General features: G+C 44.9%; 2 protein-coding genes across 7 annotated transcripts in view; one reads left to right on the top strand and one right to left on the bottom strand.

Moving 5' to 3' along the window:
- Positions 1-915: 915 nt before the first annotated feature.
- PEX11A (peroxisomal biogenesis factor 11 alpha) lies at positions 916-10011 on the bottom strand. 2 transcript variants are annotated; one of them, XM_032345559.1, is made up of 3 exons: positions 9810-10011; positions 4348-4463; positions 916-2020 (listed from the first exon to the last, which is right to left on the bottom strand). In XM_032345559.1, exons 1-3 carry the CDS (start codon positions 9863-9865, stop codon positions 1449-1451), a joined length of 744 nt encoding a protein of 247 aa, XP_032201450.1. In that variant the 5' UTR covers positions 9866-10011; the 3' UTR covers positions 916-1448. The 2 variants fall into 2 exon arrangements, with proteins under 2 accessions (XP_032201450.1, XP_032201451.1); XM_032345560.1 differs by lacking the exon at positions 4348-4463 and having other exon boundaries at positions 9810-9983.
- A 9-nt stretch (positions 10012-10020) lies between these two features.
- Positions 10021-17283, top strand: part of WDR93 (WD repeat domain 93) — a 43465-nt gene continuing 36202 nt past the window's right edge. For 2 of the 5 annotated variants that reach the window (XM_032345526.1, XM_032345530.1), the window contains exons 1-4: positions 10021-10059; positions 13004-13333; positions 14234-14426; positions 15827-15891. In XM_032345526.1, the coding sequence (XP_032201417.1) occupies positions 13022-13333; positions 14234-14426; positions 15827-15891 (570 nt within the window). In that variant the 5' untranslated portion in view covers positions 10021-10059; positions 13004-13021. The other 3 variants (XM_032345528.1, XM_032345527.1, XM_032345529.1) reach the window with 3 other exon arrangements.

The following is a 17283-nucleotide window of genomic DNA, read 5'->3' as shown; positions in this document are numbered from 1 at the left end:
CATTGACCCTCCCACCTGGCGGCAAACTATTTTTCTGCTTCACTTCCCCCAAATCAGGGGATCTGCAATCAACATAGAACTCAACAGCCAAGATGCGAAGTAGGACCATGAATAAATGGCCTTTTCCTCATTGCTCTTTTCCACTCCCCCAACCGCCCCACACATATGAAGTCTGATTTCTCATAGAAAATGGTGGTGCTCCTCTGTTCAGAGTACTCATGAAGGGGGTATAGCTCTGGGGTAGAGCATTTGACTGCAGAGTACCCATGAAATTTCTTAACTGCATAACTGTTGTTGAAAATTAACGTAGCAGTGCCTGAACTGTTATATGACTTTAAATTAAAAAAATCTGGCTGGTGAATCTAGATACAGCTTTAATTTTTCTATAAACCACTAACAAAGTTCTAAAAAAGGCTTTTCACACAGGAGTCTCACACCTCCACTCAATCAGGAAGGCAATGAACTATCCTCGAAAAACACTGCATTTGGAGTCTGAGGAATGAGGTGCTGGTCTGTTTTGTTGTTTTTTTTTTTTAATTTTCTTTTTAGGATTTTATTTATTTATTTGACAGACAGAGATCACAAGTAGGCAGAGAGGCAGGGAGAGAGAGAGGGGGAAGCAGGCTCCCCACTGAGCAGAGAGCCCGATGCAGGGCTCGATCCCAGGACTCCAGGATCATGACCTGAGCCGAAGGCAGAGGCTTTAACCCACTGATCCACCCAGGCGCCCCTGGTCTGTTTTTTTTTTTAACCGGTTTCCTCATCTGTCACAGGCTACCCACAGGCACCTGTCATGACCTCCCATATTAGGGGGCCCCCAGTCCTTTCTACGTGCTTCTGATCTCTGCTTTCTCGCTGCACTCCCTAAAGTCACCATTTCTACCACAAAGGTGCCTGATGCTTTTCTGATTGTACTTCTGGACAGAGGAAGGGCAGTACTGCTATGATGAAAGGCTGTAAGCGGTGGGACATGGTCCTCGAGGGAGAAGCCCTGTGGGGGGTGGGGGTTTGGTATCTGGTCAGAGGAGGAAGAGGTCTTTACTAGGTCTGAGAGAGGGCTGGTGTCAGACCTACGGTAGTTGTGCAAAAGCAGTGAGGCGCGCACCCCAAAGGTTGATGTATATTAATGTTTCAACTGTTTGGGCCTTTTTCAATCGTTATACATTGGGCAAACAATGAGCTCCCACTATGAGCGTAAGATGCTCTATAAATGTTAGACGAAAGGAAAATACTCGGAAATTCAGAAGCCACTCCAGCCCTCTAAAAAACACCTATAAATCTTCGCGTGCCCCATTCTCCATTCTTGGCCCCACCTTTGCTCACACCACTAGTCGCTAAATGCTCCCACGAACAAGTCTTTAAGCGCCGCTTGACGTGGTCTGTGCCTCACGCAGACGCACCCTAGATGCTGTCTTTCAAGCAGGCGCCGGTCTCCGTCTGAAACTGCTTCAGCGCACCCTCAGCTTCATCTGCGGATACGCCACAACGACGATGCCCGCTATGGAGGACACAAGACCTCCAAGTCCAATGATGCCAGGATTGAACTTATAAATCCCCAGCTGGTCCAAGGGGTTCAAGAGATCGCAGAAGTTCTTCACTGTGTCCAGGAGCAAGGGAGGCTGCTTCTTCAGAGATCGGAACAAGAGGAGGAGGAAGGACTGGAGCCATTCTGTTTCCTCATCGGCCACGCTGTACCCAAGAGGCTCCTGAGACAGTGACTGCTCCGCCTTCGCCCTGTCGCGTGCAGCCTGTTCCATCTGCAGGGAGAGCTCGTACAGGTCCCTGGCCAGGCTCAGCAGCAGACAATAGTAGTAGTGGCGGGCAGCCCACATTCGCCATTTCTCTTTGTTAATGCCGGAGGCAAGGCCTACGCTCCTCACCCAGAGGACGGTATCACAGATGAAATAAAGCACACGGTTCACGTTGGCTAACGTCAGGCACACGCGGGGCACCAGGTCAGTGGCGTGAACGCTCTCCTGGGTCGCCTGCACAGCATGTACCACGTTGCCTAATCTGAACCCTGCGAGAAGAACCCACAATGGTTAACGAGTATTGAATTACTATATCATATGAAGGCAGAAGCCCTATATTGGGGTGAGAGGCCAGCACTGGTGTGTAGACTACTATGTGAGGCTCAGTCTTCGCTCGGGAATCAGGAAGGGATTTACAGCATATTAAGGACACCGAAAATGATCCTGGCAGGCACAAAAGACAGTGATTCTTTAAATAAAGTTACCACTTTCGTTCCAGTGAAGAGCTTAACACTGGCTTACAACACCCTTCAGGCAAGGTCAGTCGTGAGTGTGGATTGCGACATCAGAATATGACCAGTTATGCATCTTTAGAAGAAAAGTTCTATAACAGGAAGTTTAGATGCAACTTTATTTAGTTACTTACTTATTTATTTCTGCACACAAGAAGCTTTGATTCCCTGTGGCCATTTCTCTGACTCAGATGCCAACAATCTTTTGGCGAGTCTAATGCCTTAGATTTTATTTACTTTCCAAACAAAAGATGGCTTTTCTTATAAAACATCATTATCATTTTGCCATCTGTGTGGTCCAATCCCCCTTTGGCTCCCTACTCAGGAAGACAAAGTAGAGACAGTAGGAGTTAGTGGCTAGGAAACCATTAATATTGTTGTCAGTGACTCCTACTTGAATTAAATCGACCACTGCAAGGTATACCCTCATCTGAACATGTAACTCAGTTCATCAGGGATGTAGCAATCAACAGGTATGTCTTGAGCACCTATCCGGAAGGAGTTATAGTCCTACGCATTATGGAGAATACAAAAAAAGTACTTTCCTTAAAGGACTATATCCTAGACTCAGCAAATGCTCAAAAGTAGCTACCCTCAAGAGACTTATAATCTCACGAGAATGTCTGGTATGATTTTATCAAAAATACACAAACCAGATTGTGTAATGAACTATCCTGGGTTCCAGTTCTGGCTCTGGCATCAACTGGCTGAATGACCCTGGGTAAGTCCTTTCCAGACTTCAGAACCTTACCTCTAAAGGACGTACCTGTAAGCTCTAACATACTAAAAATTCTGAAAACTGCTAATCCTATCCTTCAAAGCCATCCAAAAAAAGCTCGTCCTAGGTGGCGCCTGGGTGGCTCGGTGGGTTAAGCTGCTGCCTTCGGCTCAGGTCATGATCTCAGGGTCCTGGGATCGAGCCCCGCATCGGGCTCTCTGCTCAGCAGGGACCCTGCTTCCTCCTCTCTCTCTGCCTGCCTCTCTGCCTGCTTGTGATCTCTCTCTGTCAAATAAATAAATAAAATCTTTAAAAAAATAAAAAAAAAAATCTCGTCCTATCCTCCAACATCCCTCCACTTGACAACCTAAGTGCTCTGTCAAGCTAGTTTCCTCATGACCTCCTAATACAATGGTTTGTTCATAACAATTCTGAGCCTTCGCAGGGGAAATCACCCTTCAAGGCCTTCCCCTTCCCTTTCTCTCTTAGCTATACCTCAAGTTCCACCGCCTCCCAAATCTTTTCCCCTGCTTCTATCCTAGCTAATATATCTGGCACTAAATCTTGTATCATTATTTATACAATGCAATCTTATTTCTCTCGTAAAGCTCAGCTATACCTAAAGTAGGTGCTCAAAATGATTGTTCAGGGGCGCCTGGGTGGCTCAGTGGGTTAGGGCCTCTGCCTTCGGCTCTCTGCTCGGCGGGGAGCCTGCTTCCTCCTCTCTCCCTCTGCCTGCCTGTCTGCCTACTTGGGATCTCTGTCTGTCAAATAAATAAAATCTTAAAAAAAAAAAAAATGATTGTTCAACATGGGATGTCTACATTCCATTCTAACCTCTCTGCCTACCTACTGTAGGCAGAAGCTCATGTCAAGGATGGCCAAGACATTGCCTAACTCTAAGAACTAAAGGTGAGCTAACTAACACAGGCTATGATTAAGCAGAAAGATACAGCGTAGCACCAACTGTGCACAAAGGAGGGTGTTTGTGAACAGTCTGCAGCAAAACATTCAGTCTTCTTGGCCTCTCCTTTCGCAAGGGCAGCCTTCCTGGTCGACTTCACCAAAAAACCTCGAGGATTAGAAATTAAAGATCTGGGGGCGCCTGGGTGGCTCAGTAGGTTAAGCCTCTGCCTTCAGCTCAGGTCATGATCTCAGGGTCCTGGGATCGAACCCCGCATCGGGCTCTCTGCTCAGCGGGGAGCCTGCTTTCCCCTCTCTGCCTATCTGCCTACTTGTGATCTCTGTCAAATAAATAAATAAAATCTTAAAAAAAAAATTAACGATCTAGAAAGTATTTTGTGAACTGCAGGGTCTGACAATCTGAAACCAGGAGCCACTGTCCCTCACGAGACAGGGTACTTACATTTGCGGCCAGTGCTCACACTGGTCTCCAGTTTCTTGAGCTTCAGTACCACCTTCTCTTTGCCAGCTTTAGGCTCTAACAAGTATCTAAGCAACATGCATGTGTATTGAGTGGCTCTGGAATGGAAAAAAAAAAAAATGAGGAGAATGATTTACAAGCCAAATTAAATTTGAATCATGAAGTAAGGAAAGGAGGAACACGTGTTGCTAAAAGCGAAGTTTCCAAGACAAGTTCTCACATAAGTGGCTCTTACAAGAGCACAATTCTGTAACAGTCACTCCACGGGGCTAAAGGGCAGAACATGGGGCGGAAATGTGACACAAAGGTAATGAAACAGAACGGTGAGGTAACAGTGAACAGCCCTTCAAATGGCCTGTTGCTGGCACAGAGAAATGGGTAGAGGCACAGTGGAAATGGCACAAAAATCTCCCTCATACTAAGTCTGCAGCAATCCCTATTCTTTCTTTTCTCCTGTGTAGAACGATTTTTCCGATTTCTAAAATGAACCTTGTACCTATCGCCAACTACTTATGTGATCAGACACACACTTCAACCAGAACTGAACGAAAAGTTCGGTTGTGAATTTTTTGCAAAAGGATTAAACACACACCAATGCATGAATATGTAGAGATAGGTTTTTACATTTGTCTTTCAAAACTAGTTAGGATTTGGGGGCGCCTGGGTGGCTCAGTGGGTTAAAGCCTCTGCCTTCAGCTCGGGTCATGATCTCAGGGTCCTGGGATCGAGCCCCACAGTGGGCTCTCTGCTCCGCGGGGAGCCTGCTTCCCCCTCTCTCTCTGCCTGCCTGTGATCTCTGTCAAATAAATAAATAAAATCTTTTTTAAAAAACAAAACTAGTTAGGATTTTATATAAATATGGACTCCTGCTTAATAGTAGCCAGTAAAGCGATCATTATTATGACTACAAGTAACACTGCCTCATTAACAGCAATGGAACCCACGAGAAATCCTGTGACACATGCTCGAACATCTAAACGCACTGGAATCCATTTAATGAAGTGGCTGCCTGTTTCCCACAAGCCTCTAACTGCACTGGAATCCCTTCAGGCTACAGATATGATTCTCAATAAAAATGGGGCACATTTTCCGAAATGGAGAACCTGTTATTGCGGATGAAGTAAGAAGAATTTTTAAAGCAGTTTCCTGGCTATAGGGCTCAAGTCGGTCATGCCAGTAAGTCCCCTTCTCAGATTTGGGCTAATAGCAGCAACGTGTCCAAAACCCAGGTATTATTTTATGAATGCCAGTTAGTTCACAGGAGCTATAGATAATTACGGGGCTTGGGAAATGAATCCTAGAGATCTCAGATCTTGGTGAAAAGTATATCTAAAACAATTATTTTACTAACCAACCTCCCTAATGAAGCTTGCAGGGTACATTCCAAGTGCACTGCATTTGAAGCCTTCTTTTTAATGAAGCTTGTACACAGTGCGACCATTTAAAAAAAAAAACCTATCAAGTAAATTACTACAGTGGTAGGGGCTGGTCATTACCATGGTGGCGGGCACGAGAGTTACCTGTGTGGATTTAAATCTCAGCTCTGCCACTGTGTTCCTATTAACCTCCCGCTTCAGTGTCCCTATCTGTGAAATGGGAATCACTTAGAATCTCTACCTCTCAGGGTTGTGATGAGGGTTAAATGGATTAACAGTGGTAACATGTTGAGAACAAAATCTGGCATCAAGTCGGTTTTGGAAAATCTCATGATCAGGGCTCTGCACACTGGCCTGTTTGTGTCAGCCCTGGCACACTCAGAAGAGAAGGGAAAGCTGTTAAATGAAACCACAACCTAATTATTCCTTCTTTACTACTGAGCAAGAATCAACGAAATTTCTAAAAGAAACATCATGAACTAATTAGTACGAAAGCACAACCTCTGTTCAGTATTTCCAGTAGCATAGCAGGTACCGCAGAGGTGCAGTCAGCCCTGTCTGGTGCTCTCCACACAGTGCCTGGTTTTACAGTTCACAGAACTATCTCACACGCAGAATCTTGCAGCGGCCAAGAGCAGGCTGCCCTCAGATGTGCCCATTGATTATTTTAAATAAAAGTTACTTAAGAAACAGCCAGTGCAGGGACACTCAGACCCTCCTCTGTCCCCCAGAAAGCAGGAAACACATCTCCCATGTGAAAAATACCTTCCCTGTACTAAGGAAGTCAAAAGACATTCTTATCACCAGAGATAGGCGCTTTAAAACTGAGAAAGTTGTAGAAGCAAACCTTGTTACTTTTTTCCTAATCCTACTACTCTCAGATCCTGCCGGCTCAAGAGAAGTTTCTGCCCCTCCCTTAACTACATAGAATCTAAATTGAGGGTCTTTCCTAGCAAAAGCGTTATTAGCAGAGATAAATTTTATCTGAATGAGCCATCGGTATGGTAGGGCAAACAGTTCACTACCGACTATCTGCTCTCCTTAGGACTGTAAAATGCATTCCTTTCCTCTGAAATCCCAGACCTCTACTCCCTTCTCCTTAGCTCAGCATGAGACAGACAGACACACACACACAACACCCCTCATTTTTCCTGTCTTTGGAATTTTCATGTCTATGTGGACACCCTGTGTACACCTGCTAAATCTGATTTTCTCTTTTTAATCTGTCTCAGGTCAACTTGATTCTTAGTCTAGCTAGAAGGATCTTTGAGGGAACAGGAATTCTTCCTCCCTGACAAACTTGAATCAGCTCTTCAACCATGGCCATTTTAAACTTTTTTGTCATTCTTACATTTTTACTCAGATCCTTTTACAAAAGCTTCTTGCAAATGTGTTTGATCTTGAGAGATTCATAATAAGGAACTTTGACAAATACAGGTTTCCAATAACCTTAAGATCATAAAACTGAACTGGGAAAGAATTTCTGGAACTAACAGGAGAACTGAATTAAAGCAGATCAAGACTAAATAACAAGGGATTAAATGAACTGAGAAGGATAATTATAATTGTGACATTTTTGCTTAAAATATTGATAAATTTTTAATGTTCTGTTTTCCAGATTTAAGAAAATTTCTTCTCTTAAGCTATGATTTACAACAATTTCTTTTTTCTCCCTATCTGATCCCTTCAGAATTCAAAAACACCCACTGAATTCTTATATATTTTTGACAACATATTTATTTGGCCAAGTTCAGTAAGAGTTTGCTCTCCTTGTGACAGGACACAATTGGAAGCATGGGTTATGTTCAAAGGCTGTGACTGGAATGTCACATTTGGGAGACAGGCATTAACTCAGATATGACTAGACAGTTTGAAGGCCTAAGGGTGATCTATGGAGCCAGTAAAGCCCTTTGGAAAAAGAGTCTGACAGCTTGCTTACCAGGTTCCCAGAAGCCCTACCAGGTGAGTAAGTCACCTCCTGACAGGTGCAAAAACCTCAGGATATTTTGGGGACCTCAAGAAGAGAGGAATTAGCCTTAATCTCTAGGTATTAAAGGTGACAGCTGAAGGCAAGTCTTTGGCTTGACTTCTGGCCTCAAAAAGTTCAATATGGAGATTCCTTACAAAAAGTTCCAGCAAAGCAGATTTTAAAAGGCCTATATGATTAAGCAGTATTTTTGCTGCACTTATGTAAATAACCAGGCCAAGTTTCTCCAAACTAGATATATTTTTGCAAAGAAATTAGTCTTAATTTGGCTATCTTTGGTAAAATGAAATTGATGATACAAAAACAGAACTATGTTGCAATAACACAACTTTGTGGATATTAGGTTCAAATAACAATTTTTTATGAACTGGACTAGGTCCTGGTTTCTTTTAGTTTCTTCCAATGCTTGGTTACAATTCTCCAAACTAATATTTTTTATATTCTTGATTGAAAATCATAAGTAACTAAAACTGCCCTTTTTCCTAAAGCCCTGCATACGGAGCATGAACAAGTTGATGTGAACTTTAGAAAAACCACAACAGCTCACACATGAGCAATTTTCATGCCTGGTGCTCTGTGAGCCACTCAAAATGATCACCAGAGACACTCAAACTACAAACCAAGCAATTCTGACAGATGGCCACTGCCTGCCCTCGCTCGATATAAAGATCCTTTAAACCTGACAACTAGAAATCCTTGACTGGCTATACTCAGAACTCAGAAACTGGTTTGTAATTTGATCCGATCATGAATCATTGTTTTTCTTTTGTTTTCATCGAAATGCCTTATTACCTGATTATCTGAACCACAGGCCTAACTCTGAGAACACTCTTGCATCACCACCTCCTGAAATGAGTTTAACTAAAATGACCTATTGTCAGAACTGAGTGGCTGGTTCAACGAGACAGGACCATCTATCAGCTCAACTTTTAATGTAGGAAACGTCCAGGAAAGTTTCAGAAAGGGGAAGTGTAGCAGCCAAGGGTAAGCCACCCCAAAGTGTATCACTGGGCACACTGATTATTTTAAGTAAGAAAGTTACTTAAGAAACAGCTGGTGCAGGGACACTCAGACCCTCCTCTGTCCCCCAGAAAGCAGGAAACACATCTCCCATGTGGAAGATACCTTCCCTGTACTACGGAAGTCAAAAGACATCCTTATCACCAGAGACAGGGGCTTTAAAACCGAGAAAGTTGTAGAAACAACCTCGTTACTTTTTTTTCCGGAATCCTGCTACATCGGCCTAAATCCTGTTCAGGATTCCCTCCTAAATGCAGCTCTCAAACACCTGTTTTCTTTATCCTGTCAATTCCTCACAAATGTTATTGTCTGTTGGTCTAAAATGTATAAAAAGTGCCTGCCTGGGTCATTTCTCTAGGTCTGAATGTCAAATATGGGCCTCTGTGCACACACCTTCTTTTTCTTTTCTCCCCCTCCTGTGAAGCTGTTCCGTGTAAGTGTAATTCTTAGTCTAGTTGAAAGACGTTGAGGGTAGGGGAGAATTTTTCCTGCCCTACAATCTCAATGAGATAGACAGGGCAAATTCTGTCTCTCCGTAAGCATTTCATGGATTATGTGAAGCCACAACCAAATGGCTGGCTTCCCGGGTCACAAATGTCAGCCCAAAGTTCATCTTAGAAAAAAAAAAAATCCCGGGGGACGCCTGGCTGGCTCAGGCGGTGGAGCCGCGGACTCTTCATCTCGGGGTTGCCAATTCGAGCCCCACCTTGGGTATAGAGATTACTTAAAAAAATAAAAGCTTTAAAAAAATGTTAAAGTGCCGGGAGGAAGGCTGAGTGGAGAGGTCCCGGCCTTCCCCAGGTTAGAGGAACGCTGCTGGACTGGTCCAACACGGTCAGGGCCCCGGGCGGCTGCAGGACCACACACCGGGCTGTCCCGCGGAGGCTCGGGCGGACGGCGGGGTCCGGTCCGCCAGGCTGCCTGCGAGAAGGGCTCCGGAACCGAACTCCGTCCTGCCGCCGTCCACCGGGCGAGCCCCTCCTCCGGAAGCCGGGGGACCCGAGACCCGGCTCAGGTCGCAGCACTGGGAAGGGGGTGGAGGTCGCGGGCACCCGACTCACCTGAAGAGTCGGTCCCGGCCCTGGGTCTGGTTGGTGAAGCGGATGAAGGTGTCCATGGCTTCCGGCCCGAGGCCACGTGTCGCCCCGAGTTCAGTCGTGAGTCCTCAAGGGCTTCGCCGGGTCCCCTCGGGAGAAGCTCAGTCTCCCCTCCCCCGTGGGGGCGGGCGCGCCTTCCTTAGAACGACTTCGCGGGCTTCCGGTAGGGACCGGAAGTGGTGGTTACTAAGGCGACGCCACGCTCCCGGCCCAGGTGAGCCGAAACTTGGCTTCTCCGCTTGGGTTCAGCGGTTCCCCGCGTGTCTCTGGAGGCCCCTCAACATCTAGGGTCTCCTAGAGGGGGACTCGGGGCGGGGGGAATCTCCCGATGCTCCTTGACATCTAGGATCTGTTAGAGGAGGACTTGGGGTGGGGGATCTCCCCAGCCTCTGACCTTTCCCGAAATCCTGAGCACTCCGGAACCCCATGCGGCATCCCGAATGGAGATTCCCCTGAGGTTTTGCTTGGGGACTTTGGGGCCTAATCGTGTCCCACCTCTGTACCTCGGTTTCCCTTGAGCAACCCCAGCTCCAGTTTGGGGTAGGAAATAGAGCAGAGATAACCCAACACGTGGCATGTATTTCCAGCATGGAGAGCCAGGTAAAGCGGGAGAATTTTCTGTGGATCGTTAAGTACTCAAGATTGCCACCTGAGGAAATCCTAGAGGGGCTAATATGAACAAAGTTGAGGCAGAAATAGATTCCGGCGAAATTGCAGCACTGAGCGTTGGTTCTTTGGGGCTTGAAGACATGGAATCCCACCCGCTCCATAATAGTAATATTACGAAATATACCCCCTACAATCAAAAAGTTTATTTTTGTAACCTTTATTCCCTTGGTCAGGCCTGCCCTTAACATTTGCAGGCCAGGGGGAGGATTACAAATAAAGACCCACATACCGTATGGTTATTTTTTTTATTATTTTTAAAAAATATTTATTTTGGGGGCGCCTGGGTGGCTCAGTGGGTTAAAGCCTCTGCCTTCGGCTCAGGTCATGATTCCAGGGTCCTGGGATCGAGCCCCGAATCAGGCTCTCTGCTCAGTGGGGAGCCTGCTTCCCTTCCCCTCTCCCTGCCTGCCTCTCTGCCTACTTGTGATCTCTGTCAAATAAATAAATAAAATCTTTAAAAATAAGTATATATTTTTAAAGATTTTATTTATTTATTTGAGAGAGAGGAGTGCTCAGGGACATGGGGGGGGGTTGCATAGAATTAAGACAAGGGAGCAGAGCCCAAGCACACTGGCAGTGCGTAGGGGTATGTCTTCATCAAATTTTGTCTTTATCAAGGGTTTTGCCCATGATGCGCCTTGGTGTAGATTTCTTCATGTTTCCTTTCTTAGGGCTTGTGTTCTTCTTGAATCTGTGAGTTTACAGTTTCATCAAATTTAGAAATATTTTGTCTGTTTCTGCAGGGTTTTTTGTTTTGTTTTGTTTTTGTTTTTTTGCCTCTTCCTTCCTTTGGGGATTTCAATCACACTTAAATTAGACTACTTCAGGTTCTCCCACACCTTTCTTCATTTTTTTTCCCTCTCTCTCTTTGTTTAAGTGTTTCTAATGCTGTATCTTCAAATTTCCTAATCCTCTGTCCATCTAATTTGTTTTGCTCTGAAAAGCTTGTGATTAATCTGATCGAATGTACTCTTCATCTCAGACACTGTAGTTTTCATCTTGGGAAGTTCAGTTTGGGTTTCTTCCACATCTCTAGCGAACATTTCCTCTTGGTTTTTAAACACATGAAATACATTTATAATTGTTTTATCTGCTAGTTCTAATAAGTGCGTTGATGATGAGTCAGCTTCAGTTGCCTGACTTTTCTCTTTGTGAGTTTCTTGCCTCTGCATGCCCGGTCTTTTTTTTTTTTTTTTTTAATTGGATCCCAGATATTTATTTCATTGGATGCTGGATATTTCTGTTTTCCTATAAATATTGTTGAGTTTGCTCTGGTATGCCATGAAGTTACTTAGCAATTTTTTGATCTTGTCACTTCTAAGATTTGACTAGCAGTACCTGAGCAACGTTAATTCCACGGCTAATTTTTCTCTTGCTTGGCAAGAACTTCTGATCACTTCACCCAGTGTTTGTGAATTATGAGGCTTCCCATTCTCCTCGGTGGAAACCGGCATTATTCCTGGTGTGAGTTCAGCTTACTGTTCCTACCCGTGATTTCAGGTGGCTCTCTTCTGTCATATTGGGGCTCAGCTAGCTCCTCTGGCTATGCACCAGAAACATCACAGATGAACCCTAACGGGTGAGGTAAGAGGATCGCAGTAGATTTCTACAAGGGTTCCATGCCCCCCACCCAGTGCTCTGACAATGCAAGACCCCCACTCCACTACATGTGAATCATCTCAGAATGGACCCCATGTGCCACATTAAATGCCTTTATTTACCTGTGATTTGGAGAGCCTTTTTATAATTTGTACAGTTTTGAGTTCGATGAAGTTCAGGTTACTTCTTCTTTTCTATGGACTGAAATGTTATGCACACACACAACCTGGAGCTGATAAGTTGTGATAGTTTTGTGAATGTTTAATTATTTTCATTTCTTGGGGATTTCGTTTTGTTTTAGTCCATTTTTTCCCCCGAGTCTCAAACATTTCTAGAGGCCCTAGAAAAATCTCACAGGCCATGGGCACTCTGTCTACAGAACTGCCAGTCAGTAGCAGTGGGCCTAGAGAGAAAGGACCAAACGAGACAGCAAGGATTCGAAGTGCTTGGATGGCATCTGGTCAGAGACGAGGGGAAGGAAGGAGAGCCGTTCTGGCTCACTATCCAGCTGGCCTGGCCATAGTCACTTGCAGAGATGCAAGAAGGAAGAGAAGACCTAAGTTGTAGGAGAGAGGTGGGACCCAGACAGACACTCTCTGAGCAGGAGCTGGAGAAAGACAACAAGGATGCCACATTTCCTCTCCCTGTGCCATAGCACCCATCATCTTGAGCTATTCTGGAAGATGTGACTCATTAATACCCAGTTCTGCTATTATCCTCATTATATGAAGGGCATACTTTAGTAATGTAACAATCCCGTGATAAATAAGGAAAGCACCAGTCTCTAGAATAAATAGTTCCCAGGGATTTTTGTGCTAGAGAGGGAGATGTACTGTCTTCTGGTAACTTCTCTTTTTTCTCAAAGGACCTCTGCTTGCTTCCTTTGTCAGCTTTTCCAAGTTTCCTAGATGCTCCCAGTACCAGCTTCTGTGATGTCAACCCCCAGAGGAAGTCAAGTCTCCAGTTTTATGAGAAAGGGGGTGCTCGAGGTGCCATCCCCAACAGAGAAGGACTGGCCGAAGGATGATGAAGATGATTATGTCTTCATAGATTTGGGTGAGGAGGTGGATCCTCTGCCACAGCCTTACCGCATGATCAACAAGATGGTGAACCTTCTGTTTGACAAGTGTTGGGAAGTTATCCAGGAAAGGGAGGCACGGAGGAAAGTTGAGTTCAGCCAGACCCAGCCCACCATCTACGCTCCACTTATAGAAAGCAAGGTATGGAGGTGCTGACCAGGAGTCCCTGTTTCCCAGTAGAGTGTTGATAAATGAAAATGCCTGATCCAGGGAAGGAGCTCCTACAAGGAACCTTCCCTCATTAAGACAGGTGCATTTCTGAAAGATTACTAGGCTTGCTGATGTTGATTAAAATGGATCTAGTAGGGCGCCTGCGTGGCTCAGTGGGTTGGGCCACTGCCTTCGGCTCAGGTCATGATCTCAGCGTCCTGGGATCGAGTCCCGCGTTGGGCTCTCTGCTCCGCGGGGAGCCTGCTTCCCCCTCTCTCTCTGCCTGCCTCTCTGCCTACTTGTGATCTCTGTCAAATAAATAAAATCTTAAAAAAAAAAAAAAAAGACAGCCATGGTTAATGGTCCCTCTACCCAGCAAGTAGCATGGCGTTTTAATTAATTAATCAGTTAATTAATTTAAAAAATGGATCTAGTAATTGCTTGGGAGAAATGGGTATTCTGATTAGTTGGAGATTATACAGAAAGTCTTTTATATTCTGTTGTTATTTAAAAATGCTTCTGAATACTTTAATCACTCTCTTGCTTGATGATTGGGAATCTGCCAGTGTCTCAGCGTTTCCACGGCATTCTAGATGATAAAAGTACAGGGAACAGGGACAATTGTCTACTCATCACAGGACCTGTGGTCATGGTTAGTCTTGTAAATGTGTACTTATTCTCAATTTGGTTGTTTTCTCTGGCTCTTTTCTCCTAAAAGTAGAATGCTATGACTTTCCTGATGCTTGGGCAAAATACTTAGGTGAGCACTGTTTGGGGGCGGTATTCTACCTAGGAAGGGCCCACATGCCTCTTTGCAAAATTAGCTCACGTTCTTGCAGATGGTGGCAACTGAAAATCATTCCTTCTTCCTTTGCTTTTTTGTTTCCTCAGCTCAACAAAATGCCAAATTGTATGGCGATTTCCCAAGACTATGTCTTTATTGGAGGAGCCAAAGGATTCTCCATCTATAATCTGTACAGTGCCAAACGAGTATATGGTTGGGAGAAACTTAAGGTGGATGTCACTTCCATCTGGGCCACAGATTTGGGGAGTGAAATACTTATTGTTCCCGTGGATGAAATGGGTACATGTTCTTCCTCTTTTTTTTTTTTTTTTAAGCCAAATATTTAGTTATCTGTAGACTGTTCCAATATAATCTCCTTTCTAGGTATGGGTGGGGCCAGACCTGGAGCCTTCTCCCTGGTCACATAGTATTAACTCACACACACAGACCATGATAGTTTGCAAAGCACTAGTCTAACATTGCTCATAAGCTGACCCATGCAACCCTCACAACAGCCCTGGGAGGTAAGTAGAATTTCTTAACCCTGTTTTTCAGAAGAAGCCACTGAGGCATTGAGGTTAAATAACTTACTTGGGATGATGTAGAAGGAGAGTAGCACAGGCAGGGTGCTGCCCAGCCAGCATGGACCCGGAGCTCACACCCTTTGGGCACTCAGAAATCCCGCTGCTCGAATAAAGTAGGGATCGTTTCTTCCCCTCAGCCTGAGGCTGAACCAGGCCTTCATGGGGACGAGAGTACCCAGAGCCATAGACAGTGTTGAGGAGGACAGTGTATCTGCAGGAGAGTGAGCCGCCCAGACTGGTGTTTTAGGAAGGGTGCCGTGGTAGGGGTGAGTCAAAATGAGAGAAAGAGATGCGGTTGTGTAGTAGTTGGCTTGTCCGGGGGTGCAATTCTGTACTATCCCCAAATAGACCTATCTTCTGTTGGGAAAGAAAGACAGAGAGAGTGATAGAGAGAGAAAGAAAGGAAAGGAAGGGAGGGAGAAAGGTGGAAAGAGGGAGGGAGAGAGACCAAGAAGACTGTTGCTTTCATCAAGGAGAGAAATAATGAAGGTCTGAACCAAGGCACGGGCTGTTACAATGAAAGGAAAATCATACTCTGGTTTTGTAAGATGCTATCATTGGGGAAGTGAGCTGAGGGATATCGGGGTATTCTTGGTACTATTTTGGAAACTCTTCTCTAATTTGAGCGTGCGCTTTTTGACACAGCTAGAGGGGGAACGTTGAATTCAAGAGGAATTTGGTCTAAAGATAGGATTGTATTTTATCACACTGCGTTACATCCGCTGGGTTTCACGTCTGTGTGACTTCAGTGTAATGCACGGCTGTCCCTGGCACATCTGTGGTCCTGCAGCAGATATCCTGTGGTTGTTTATTGGGTTGAGTTAGACCTTCGCCCACAATGGGACCCTTGCCTTTGTCTTTCTGGATTATGGGTGTCAGAGCGAGTTAGGAGTGTCTTACAGAGGCTTCCGGGACCAGAGGATGGGCCACGGTAGGCAGAGAGAACCCAGCAGGAGAACAGCCTGAACATGTCAAGTCAGGGGTGGAGGAAGCCGGGGAGACCGAGAGGCCAGGAGGAGGCTTAAGGACCCGTGAGCGCAAGCTGATAATTCAGAAAGTCAGATCTAAAATTCCAGTTCTTTGATTCATTTGTCTGCCTTACCTTCTCTGTTTCAGGCATCGCTAGACTGTTCTATTTTTACAAGGATGGTCTTTTCCTCATCAAAGCCATCAATGAAGTGGTAAGTTCCTGCTGTTTCCCCTAGAACTGGGCCAAAAGCTGTAGCAAATGAAGTTGACTTTTACTATGGAGGTGATGACACCTGTCCTAGAGTTTCATGAAAGATAGAGACTCTCTGGACAGAGGGCCTTCTCTAAAATATACAATTTAAAGACCCTCCCACCAACTGAGGGCACATGCTGAAAGCTATGGATTTATTTACCCTGTTTTTGGCAGAGGAAAGTTACTAAGGATCTCCAGTCCAGAATGAGCACCAGACCAATATATTCAGCAAATACTTACAAGCCCCTACAATTTCCAGGCTGCTTCCCATCCTGTCTCCTTGCCTATGCTGTTCCCCCTGCTCAAAGTGCTCCCCTTGCCTCCCTACCTACTGTATGTACCTCTTAAATTTCCCTCATTCCCTTACATTTCCTTTAAGAGCAGCTCAGATATCTCCTTCTCTGAGATACTTTCCCCGAAATGCCCCTAAAGACCCAATCTCTCCCTCCTCTGTCCGCCCCCATACAGAACGGAATCTCTGTTGCAGTATTTTCTCTACCTTCCGTCCTTGTTTGTTTGAATGACTACTTCTTCTCTTGGATATAACCATCCAGAGGGCAGGAGACGTGTTCTTATTCACCCATGTTTCACCCACGTATCCCTTGTTCCTAACACACTGCCTGTCTACCGTAGGGTCTCGGAAAGTGTTTTGCGAATCGAGGAGTAAAAAAAAGAGGATATTGCTCAGAGTAGATTTTTACCTGCAGTTTGTCTTGTAAAAAATACCACTGATGGGCATCCAAGCAAGTCAGTGGGGAAAAGAAAGTATTTTCAACAAATGATGCTGGAATGCTAGAGGGGAAATGAACTCCACCCTACTTTGTACCATATATAAGAATCAATTTGAGATGGATTATGGGTCTAAATGTAAAGGCTAAAAACATTATCCGTTTTAAAGAAAACACTGGAAAATATTTTAGCCACCTCAGGAAGGCAACGATTTCTTGTAGCATTTTTTTAAAAATTTTATTTATTTATTTGAAAGAGAGAGGGAGAGAGATCACAAGTAGGCAGAGAAGCAGGCAGAGAGAGACAGGGGGAAGCAGGCTCCCTGCTGAGCAGAAAGCCCGATGCGGGTCTCCATCCCAGGACCCTGAGATCATGACCTGAGCCTGAGGCAGAGGCTGTAACCCACTGAGCCACCCAGGCGCCTGGGGAAGGCAAAGATTTCTTAGGACATGGAAAGTACTAAATAGAAAAGAAAAAATTGATATTGGGCTTCATCAAAGTTAACTTATTATTCTCACAGCATAAGCAAAAATTAGCTTGCTGTGTCATAGGTCTATCTGTAAAATCTAAACTCATAAAACCTCTACAAGAAAACATAGGAGGAAGTCTCACGACTTTGGGA

The sequence above is a fragment of the Mustela erminea genome, chromosome 5 (assembly GCF_009829155.1).
Source record: "Mustela erminea isolate mMusErm1 chromosome 5, mMusErm1.Pri, whole genome shotgun sequence".
NCBI lineage: Eukaryota > Metazoa > Chordata > Mammalia > Carnivora > Mustelidae > Mustela > Mustela erminea.
The sequence above is the reverse complement of the archived record's forward strand: the minus strand, read 5'-3'. Positions and strand labels throughout refer to the sequence as shown.